The 10,859-nt window shown below is 39.7% G+C and overlaps 1 protein-coding gene across 1 annotated transcript in view; it reads right to left on the bottom strand.

Moving 5' to 3' along the window:
- Positions 1-6: 6 nt before the first annotated feature.
- KCND2 (potassium voltage-gated channel subfamily D member 2) overlaps positions 7-10,859 on the bottom strand; it is a 285,172-nt gene continuing 274,319 nt past the window's right edge. Inside the window, 5 exon segments of the mRNA XM_014306970.2 lie at positions 7-523; positions 2,301-2,339; positions 2,341-2,495; positions 5,450-5,545; positions 7,119-7,217. Coding sequence (XP_014162445.2) covers positions 346-523; positions 2,301-2,339; positions 2,341-2,495; positions 5,450-5,545; positions 7,119-7,217 — 567 coding nt within the window. The 3' untranslated portion in view covers positions 7-345.

Here is a 10,859-nt window from a genome sequence, read left to right as displayed (position 1 = left end):
GGTTTCTATTTTTTCGTTTGTGTTTTTTTCTAAAAAGAGCTTTCATGATAAGAAGAAGCATCAATGGGGACATTTCATTGTGCTCATATAGTAAGTCAGGATGGTCACAGAAGATTCCACCACGCATCAGTTCGGACAGGGGGTAAGAAACTCCTTTTGGTTCACACCCTATGACACCAAAACCCACAAAGTTTGTTTCTCCTGAACCTCTTGCTCTGCGGCCACTGGCACACTCGTCAAGGGGCGTTGTCTTTGTCAGCTCTCTCATTCCTCACGACTCGTTTTTCACTGCTCGAGCTCAGCTTGCAAGTGGTCTTTATGCTAATTTATAAATAATTCTTTGTTTTATAATGCAGATACTCTGACAATGTTTCCTCCCGAGTATTCGGGAGAGTCTGGCCTATCATCTCCTTCAGGTGTGGTGACTGGAGGTGTTGGGATGCTGATTATTGCTGTAGTGACATAAGGCTGCTCACAGTTTAGTTTAACGCACTCTTCCACTTTGGCATTTAAGCTGGAACGGCTGGAGGAAGAAACAAAAATCCATGAAGCATGAAAGTCCACGTTACCATAAACCTCTCGAGCCTGATTCCATTCCCTCAGCCAGCCATCTCCATCCTGCCCCACTGGAGAGCTCTGAGTACAGAGCAGCACCACCCCACTGTACCCCAGCAGCGGGTGGTCCATGGCTATGCTCACGTCCATGTCCCTTTCTCCCTTCCTTCCCACCATTTCAGCACTTCTCAGCCATCACCTGTGTTTCTGGACAGAGGAACCATTGCAAAGCTAGCATAGCCAAGTTGCTTACTATGCAGGAAAGTGGAAACTAGGGGCCAGTCCAAGTCACCTGCATATTCCTCAATACCATGCTTATTTAAGAATATTTGGATATTAGGAATAGTTTCTTCACTGAAATGGCTGTCAGACATTGGAACAGGCTGCCAAGGGAAGTGGTTTACTCACTACCCTTGGAAATGTTCAAAATGAATGTAGATGTGGCTCTTGGAAGTGTCATTTAGTGATGAACATGGTGGTGCCAGGTTAATAACTGGCTTCTTGGAGGTCTTTTCCAACCCTAGTGGTTCTGTGATTCTGTGCATATTCTGTTTTTACACAATAGTAAGGCGCTCTATTATATGCACTAAGTTTGTGTTAATATGTTCATGGAGTTGCTGCAGTACCTCCCCAAAGTAAAAGACTTGAGAAACTCAGACTATTTCAAGGTGAAACCAGCATTTTATGCTAGTGTTTTTGTTTTCTAGCACAAAGCTGGTGCTTTTTGTTTTTATATACATGGCATCTGGAAGTATGGTTGCAGGCAAGTCCTCTAGCAGAAAAAGAATGGATCCAGGCAGAATATTTCCTGAAAAACTAAGATAGATTTGAGCTTTGTGCTGGCCAGGAGGTTTCATTGCATAACAGCTGAAAAACTTCAGTGGTTTGTAGAGTTCCAAGCTGTTGATTGTTCATGGAAGTGAAATCCAAATGTAATAACTAAACAAAGGAAGCTACTCAAAATGTGTCTTAACAAGACAATCTCTATAGCAACTTGTACTGAAAATACTTCTTTATAAATGGTGGCATGTGTGAGATCAATAGAAAACATTTCTGTGTCTCCTGGGACCTTTGCTGTGTTTTCAGAGGTGGTATTTGGATATATGTAAAAGCTGAATATTTTACTTTTGAGAGTACAGGGACATTCAATACATTACAGGCTCTTAAACTGCACTTACCTCACTTTTGTAATAACTCCTCAAACTAGGAAATACATTTTTCTTATCCATTTCATTTTTTTTTTATTTAGAAGAGTCTTCCTTATGACGATTATGCTTAGGACTCGGGGAATCAGTTTTATTTCTCTGCTCTGCAGAAATGCAAGGAAGTCTCATTTCATATGACTCTGAACCAAGAAGGGACAGACTTGCTCATGTATATCTGAATTGGACATTTTTTCTGTGTGAAGTTTTTCTTTTTATGCACTTGTCCACAGCATAGAACATTTGGTGCTCTATTTTACTTGGGGTCCCTGGATGCTGTTTGCTGTGAATAGGGCACAGTAGTTTGTGAGGAGGGCCTGAGAGGGCAGAAATGGATAGAGAGGGAGACTATTCTACTATTTTGGATTAAGCTTGAAGCAAAGGAAGCAGGGAATATTTCAGTACCAGTTCCTCTTTTTAGGTGAGTATTGGACCCTCATTTTCAGGCTCACCGCCTGCCTACGGAGGCCACAACCGCTTTGCATCAGTTCCCTAACAAAGCCAGGGGCCTCAGCTCTGGGTGTGCCGGTGCCCATGAAGTACCTGTTGGACAGGGGTGTCCTCTCCACGCATCTGATCTGGAGGGATGCGGTACGTCTTCTTGTGCCGACGCGAGCAGCACGTGCCCGTCACGCCCGGCTGCGACGACAGAGAGGGGCTGTGGCTCGGGGGCCTGTTCACTGTAGAAACCTCCATGCAGCTCTCTTCGTAGACTTGCTCATCCACAAACTCGTGGTTCTAGCCCAGAGGAATCCAACAAAGGGACAAAGCACACACAGGAAGATAATTGAAGTGAACATATTAATCGTGATTGTTTAACGGCTTAAATTGACGCAACTGAATAAACTGGGAAAGTTAGCTTATTCTTGATTATAGTGTTTAGCCCATATTAGTCTGGGCTGAATACCAATACAAATGTAAACACTGGAACAAAATAACAAGAAAATGTTAATCAAAATTATTTTGCAAAATAGCGTGTGGTTGTAATGTAGCTTGCATTATAAATATCTGTACAATCTTTGAAGTGCCACAAAATAGCGGATTATGTTTATTAATAAAAAGCAAGTGGTGCTTTTGTAAACACTCTAAATGTCAGTTGAAAATAAATAAGATTTATTATATTGAACTATAATATAATAAAATTCATAAATATTTTCCAGAGAAGTTTATAGGACTTCCTTTTGAATTACATCTTAGAAATCAGGACCTGAAACAACATTTTTTGAGGTATGCATCTATCTAAAACAAAAAACATTTAAAAAATTTTGATTAGAGGAGATGAGATAGTTATTTGAAAGCATTCAAAAAGTTCCTAATTACCGTAGATGGATGTATGAAAAGCAGTTTAGAGGGCTGAGTATTTTAGTCAAATGTCCTCCTTATTCATGCAGTCTTCACTTGGTCCCAGGAAAGACAGTAGTTTTATAGGATGGTCACAAAGATGAATCCAAATCCACTTAAATAACCAGTTTACATTAACTAATCAAGTAATTAGGGAGTTTTTCACAGCCAGCTACAATTCCCACATTTTCTATCTGTGCAAAAGAGCATGAAATAGTGGTGTTGCTTATGGTGGCAAGGGAGGGGAGGAGATGCAGGGGAGTGGGAGAAGTTCTTATACTTATTTAAAACTAAGCAGAGATTGAGATATGTTTACATGCAGTTTGAGAAAGCCTCCTTTTTCAAGAAAATTCTTTCCATTTACTGCTGGTCTGTGTATCCCAACAATGTTTTAGAGGAATTGTTTAAGAAACATTTTCTGGATTGTTTTACACTCTACTTACTCTCACATCAGTTTTGTCAGCCTGTTGCATTTTTGTCTATTAGAATGAGGTAAATGACTTTTCCCCTAGAAAATTTTGCTCTAATTGGAAAGATGCTGGTGTTTTTCAGAATTGCCATATGGGGCCAATAAAAAATATGTGAATAAAGTAAAGAGAGTAACAGCTCTGGCCAAATGTTTGTGACAAATGGAAATACCTTTATAGGCATAACATTTTTATTTTCATTTTTTCTGTTCTTCACTCAGACATAAGTTTGTGTGAATTAAGAGGAGTTGAAGAATGTAAATTTCAAGTGACAAGGAAAAAAAGAACTTGCTTGACAAATGACTTTTATAAGGCATATGTCAGTCACAATCAAAATTTTGAACATGATCACACAGTAGGCATAAAATTCAGAGAGAAAAATAACCTAATTGCTCTTGTGAGATTACATTCAGGGGCTTGCAATATGTTTGCCAAGAAGTCTGTTATTTGTCTGATTAAAAGTAATTTTGTGCTTCCTAAAACCTTTATGGAGCAATGATTAAAGAGTTTTATTGACTGAACTTCTAATATAGAGTTGAAACATTTTGAAATGCTATAATGGCACAAGTTAATTGATTTAATTATACTTATTAATTAACTGTTCCCAAATTAGCTAAAAGTAATTTGTAAAATATATTTTTTAGCTCAATTAGTTTCATATTAATGCAGTCTTCACAGAATTCCATAACACTGCCCACTCTGCATTTCTGAGGGTGGGTGAGATCTTATCCTATTGACTTTTCAGTGACAGAAAAGAGAAAATATGCCTTTTCTCAGTATCATGATGGTTATACACCAAAGGATGGTGAGAGTCTTAAGAAGACGCACCACCCTTCCTGTTCTACAATGAACCAGAAACTTGCCAGATTCCAAATGCTGAGAGCCCAAAATATCAAGTTCCCACTAAAATTTTAGGAATGCATCATCTTCAGAATACAGCTTGGAACTGCTGCGTATATTTTTGTGTTAATATATCATAGGAGCTCAGGGCCAGTAGCAGAACCCAACAGAAGGAAAGAAGAATGTAGATTCAAGAAAAAAGATAATACTTGCTTTACAGACTTCATTTTTTAAAGAAAATTTTTAAAAAAATCACAGACTCCTCCATTATGATTAAAGGAAAGGTGAAACTTTGGGAGATGAATTCAGCTCCTACCAAATGAAAAGAATTTTTTTTCCATAATTTCTATGAAAGTTTGACAAGACCTGTGGTTATTACTCAGATTTTTAAATATGTTTGCAATATTCTACTGTGGAAGAATTTTAAAGGCAAATTATCAGGTTCTGGTACAAAATGTCTCAAAAATGTTTCAAAAGGACCCAGCGAGAATCTTAGCAAAAGAAACCACATTGTGCTCTGAATAGGAAGTAAGATGTTCTGTCCTACACCACATTTTATAAAATTATTACTTCTAAAGTAAGAATGAAGGAAACATAAACACAACAAGCATATGGGTGATGTATTTCTAACTGACATAACAAGGGCCCTTTTATTTCAAAGACATGCTGTCAAATGGAGAACATTAAATTTCACACTTATAACAGGTTTTAATTTATCAAAATTTAGCAATGTTTGTTGTGGGAAAAATTTTAAGTCTTTGTGGTTTGTTTGTTTGTTTTGGGGGGGTATTTGGTTTTGGTTTTTTTTTTTTTTTGAGAAAAAGCAGAATGACTTTCACAGTGATTTCCATCAAATATAGCAGAAGTTACATCTCTCTGTTGTTTATATGCATTGGGTATAAAGCCTTAAAATAAGATAAAATCGCTTTTCTTCCCAGCTAGCTGCTATAATATAAAGGCTCATTAATTAGAAGAGAGAACTGGAAACATTCAAAACCAGGCTGGTGTTGCAATTCTCAGGAAAACACAGCTCTCTTTTCTTACCGTAGTTTTTTCCAGGCAGTGAAGCAGGTGGTGGTGCTGTGTTTCAAAGGAAGAGCCAGATTTGCCAACAAAGGCCTGTTCTTCTTCATTGGAGGACTGTTGATACATAAAACTCTGTATTATTCTCAGTTTTAAACAAGAGGGTTCTTATCCAAATATTTGATCAGAGCTAATCTGGATCATACATGGTAGCGTAACTGCAACGCTTCGTCTACAAAGTATACCAAAAATTATTTTGCACCTTAATTTGCTTTTTTAAAAATCAAACTATTTTCCTTCCTTCCCTTGCACCTCCTTTTAAATGTTTTCATCTTAGATCTTTTATGCATGGATAAAATAGAACTATTTACAAGTGCAATCAACACATAAGCTTTGAATGTTGGATCAACACATGTTTAAAATTTTAATCAATTTAAGTTACAGTAAAATATTTGTTCTTCAAATGAGGCACATTCATGAGAATGTGCCCCATTTGAAGAAAACTAAAAATAGCTGTCCTCCCAGGATCATTTCATAGCACTAAAGAATTTGTGATATTGCTGCTTATGCAAAAATTCATGTCAGTGATCCCAATCTACTGGGTTTAGAAAGCATATAGCAAATGTTACTGACATAGAATGAAGAATTAAGTAGAAAGCATCCACTGTTTATTAATTGCTTTCATAATTATTCACTAGAAAGCAAAAAACCAAATAGGGGAGGAAGTGGGATAATAGAAAAGAATACAATTCAACCATGGGATATTTGAAATCTGCATGGTAATTAAGCTATTTGGTGTCTTTTTTATTCAAATATTTGAGTTCTTTCAAGCAGAAGAGGAAACAAGGGCTCTGGCTGCTCATCTCTCATGCTAGACAGGACAGATAGACAGACAGCCACTTCCTTCTCTTCTGGCTATAGGTTTAAGTATCCGGCTGTTTAACATGTATTGAACAGAAAGGGCACAGAGGAATAAAAGCCTTCCTGTATTCCTCAGGGAACAGCCTAAATGCCAGAAAATGGCAGGGATTAAAAACCACTCTGTCTGCAGTCTTTCTCGGATGGGTACAGCTTTGAGCAGCCAAGGGCTGTCTCCCCGAAGCGTGGGTGGTCACTGTGGATCCCATTCCCAGCTGCTGGTCCTGGCTTCTGCGGCAGGGGGAGCAGGGAATTTACTTCAGATAACATTAGGTTATAATGCATTTGAGGTAATTACCAAGAGTCTCCTTAAACCCAAGTAGGTGCTTTGAGGGAATGTTTCACTCTGCAACACCCCTCTTTGCAAACAGTATTCAAGAGCTGTCTTTTCCTTTACTGACAAAACCTGGTTTTGTCACCCATATTCTACCTGTTTAAAGCCAAGTGAGATAAACCCAATCCACCTCCTAAGAGGCAAATGCTCTGTACTTTCCTTAATGAGTTCTTCTACAGGATCTAACTCCAAAAATATGGGTTACATTGAATCCAGCATTTCTATCTGGACATTTCCCTCATCTCTTAATACCCCACCATCGACTCTCACAACTCCCTGTAACGGTAGTAATTGTCCAGTTTATCCGTCCTTAATCTACCTCTAAAGACAACATTGCCCAGAGCCCCAAGGTGACTCGCCCTGGTGATAAGTAGAATAAACTACTGCTGGGCTGTCATTAAGTGGTTACTCCAGAGGTGGGGGGAACACAAACATTACCTGCTGCAGCTGGTTACTCAGCAAGCCATTCCGTTTGCTCTGCATGTAGGCATTAGCGCTCCCAGTCTTCGCGGCGCGGATCCGAGCGAGCCTGGCTTTCTGTGAAAACACGCAAAATGAAGAGTGCCATTTGTACTCACAGCCATTACCCTGTTTGTCTAAAACTGCTAATTGGAATCAGCTGCTTATGAATGCCAATCTCACAGTGACTGACAGACTGCATTGCATCCATCCTCCAGGTGGAGCAAATCACAAGTGTCTTCCCATTTAAAATGCATTTGATAGGAGTTTTTATTTGTTTGCATGTATCACCTACTAAGAACAAGAACTTTGGAGAAGGGATTGGACAGATCAGTATGGAAGTGCTGCCTTTTTTGGTTTTGCATTGCTGCAACTGCTGCTCCTTATGTCTTGTGGGGCAGAAACATGGACATCCATTTCAGTTGCTATTGCAATGAAAATCTCTTTAAAGGGAAATAAACAGTTCAGAAAAAATGTAATATTGTGACATCTATGAGTGGGTTTCTCAGAGTCTTCTGGGTTTTTGGAGTATCAAAACGTAATAGTGCTTTTATTCTGTCTCCCAGCTGCGTTCCTGAATATTTGCCAGGCCATTTTAGAATCATAGAATGGTTTGGGTTGGAAGGGGCCTTAAAGGTTATCAATTCCAGATCCCCACCATGGGCAGAGATGCCATGCACTACATCAGGTGCCTCAGGGCCCCATCCAGTCTGACCTTTAACACTTACAGTGGTGGGGCATCCAAAACTTCTCTGGCGACCTGTTTCTGTGCCTCACCACCCCCCTTAATAAAGAACCTCTTTCCAACATCTAATATAAACCTGCCCTCTATCAATTTAAAACCATTGCACCTTGTCGTGTCCCTATCTGCCTAGGAACACAACAAGGTGCAATGGTTTTAAATTGATAAGAAGTATAAGAAGTCACTCTCCCTCCTTTTTATAAGTCCATTTTATGTACTGGAAGGCTGCTCTAAAGTCTCCCTGGAGACACCTCTTCTCCAGGCTGAACAACGCCAGCTCTCAGCCTGTCTTCATAGGAGAGATGCTCCTGCCTTTGGATTATCTCTGTGACCCTCCTCTGGACCTGCTCTACCAGGTCCATGTCTTTCTTGAGCGGAGGACTCCAGAGCTGGATGCAGCATTCCAGGTGGGGCCTCACCAGGGCAGAGTAGGGTGGGAGAATCCCCTCCCTTGCCCTCCCGGCCATGCTGCTTTTGATGCAGCCCAGGATGTGGTTGTCTTTCTGGGCTGTGAGTGCACACTGCTGGCTCATCTTCAGCTTTTCATCCACGAGGACTCCCACGTTCTTCTCCACAGGACTGCTCTCAATTCCCTCCTCTGCCAGCCTGTACTCATATGTGGAATTGTCCTGATATAGATGCAAGCCCTTTGCACTTGAATTTTTAGATTTTTCATGAAGTTCTCATGGGCCTACTTCTCAAGTTTGACCAGGTTCCTCTTCCTTCTGTTGTGTCAACTGCATTGCTCACCTTTATGTCATCTGCAAACTTGCTGAGGCTCACCTGATCTCACTGCTGGTGAGATGAACACCTGATCTCACTGCTGGTGTCATTGATGAACATATTGAAGGGCACCAGTTCCAAGACAAAGCCCTGAAAGACACCACTCCTCACCAGCCTCCACCTACCTCTTCATGTCTGTCAGTATAACCAGACTTAATACTTACCATTTTTGGTCATAGACTGTTCACAACCTGATATTTCAGAGACTGCAGTTATCAATTATTGAGAGAAATTTGTGATTTCTCAGGTGAGCCTCATTGCTTGTGAAGGTGACTTTAATCCACAGGAGAAGGAGGCTCATGAGTGACAGACATTTTGCATCCACTGTATTTTGTACAACACACAGAGCACAGAATTAGGGGAAAGCATGAAGAATGGACCCTCTCAACCATTACTGTGGAAAACAGAAACTTTTATGGGTTTACTAGGATGGCATCCTGGTTCTGTATTTTTTGTGGCTTGTTACATGTGTAAGATGGAATCTGGGTTTATCTTGGTTAGACTTCTGATTCTGAAAGCCAAATGCCTGGCAGCATCTGGAATTAAATGGCTGCTGAAGCACAGAAGGAAATACAGTAAAGCACTTGAAAATCCAACTTTGATATAGTAGTAGGGATTTTCATATCTGATGTTTAATTTGTGGACATTTTCAAAAAATAGAGAGAGTATTCTCCCCCCTTCCCCAAATTTCTGTGACATTAAATGTCAGTATGTGCTTAGAGAGAGGCGCAGCCCAGTCACCGAGGCCACCAGATCTTTCTGGCATGATGATTAATAATTAACTGACTTAGAGGAATGGCTCAACACCACATTTCTTTGCACTCACAGCCTCAAACTCACAGATCTTCTCAAAAGCAAGCCAAGAAATTTACGACAGCTAACAGCTAACATAGCTGAAATCTGGCTTATGCTATGTCATGCATTTGTTATCATTTAATTGTTCTGAAAGAAAATAAAATAATGCTCTACATGTGGGCATCCTTGAGCCAAAAAGCTCACACGAGATGCTATTGATTGATTTTGTGATATATTGCCCATTTTAAGATAACACATTTGTTTATTGACTTTCTTGGTGACCATAGCTTTTCCAGCAATACAGTTAATGCATCTTATTTTAGTGGTAAGGAGAAAACATCCCTGATGACCTGGCCTGGGGTTCCCAGGAGCAACCAGCGTGGGGAACTGTTACAGCTCCCACCCTCCTGGCTCACTTGGGCTCTTAGGTGGAACATCCAGGGCTACCAGCAGCTCAGTCCTCAGAAAATAGGTGGTTTTCAAATGGTGCTCCTGTGATGCAACCCCAACATGCTGGGTTGAAGGGTGGGGGAAGGAGTTTTACCTGGACCACAGAATAGTCATGGGCTGGGACAAGTGCACTTGGTTATGTTCATAAATATATAAAACTTTAGTCTTAAGAGGTTGAGATGCTTTGGAAATGCCTTTGGAGGAGTCTCATAAATAAGTGATTTCAGTCACAAATATTTTAGCTGTGGTACTTTTCAGTCTGCTCTTTATACATGGAGATTCATTAGATTTAATGAACAGACATTTAACATACATTAGTTCTGCTTTTCCTTTTAGCATGCATATTCATTTTCTCTTTAGTGATTGGAGTAATAATTATGGCACAGCATCATTTAATAAAGAAATATGAAAAACATAACAGTCCATCAGACTATCTTAATATATCAGTGCCATGACACATATAATATGAAGGTTGTACTTTCTATGTGGAGATTTAAAATTGCTTTGCAATTATGAATTTATTGCATCTTAGAAAGCTTTTGTGAGGTAGAAAGTAATAGCATACATCTTTCCAGCTGAGACTCATTCAGATGGCCTGAATTTATATCATTTACCAACGAGAAGACAGTAAATCTGAGAGGAAGAGAGGAAGCAGATATTGTGGCCTCCATGTTTATACTTCAGCTTAGAGAAAATACTGCAGAAACTGGAGGTGTTTACAAATCTGTTAAAGTGATAAGATTTATTTTCAGTGCTTCTGCCTGATTTATATATGAGCCTGGAGCATGAGCAGTCTAGTGACTTCTCACATTTCCTATCAAGGCATCATTAAAAGCTCATGTCATCCACAGGATTTTAAGGGCTGTGTGCTGGGGATAGAACTCCCATGAAAGGCATCAAAATGATGTGATGACATCAGGAAAACTGTGGTTACAGAAGTGCTGTATTGT

The sequence above is a fragment of the Geospiza fortis genome, unplaced genomic scaffold (assembly GCF_000277835.1).
Source record: "Geospiza fortis unplaced genomic scaffold, GeoFor_1.0 scaffold195, whole genome shotgun sequence".
Taxonomy (NCBI): Eukaryota; Metazoa; Chordata; class Aves; order Passeriformes; family Thraupidae; genus Geospiza; species Geospiza fortis.
The sequence above is the reverse complement of the archived record's forward strand: the minus strand, read 5'-3'. Positions and strand labels throughout refer to the sequence as shown.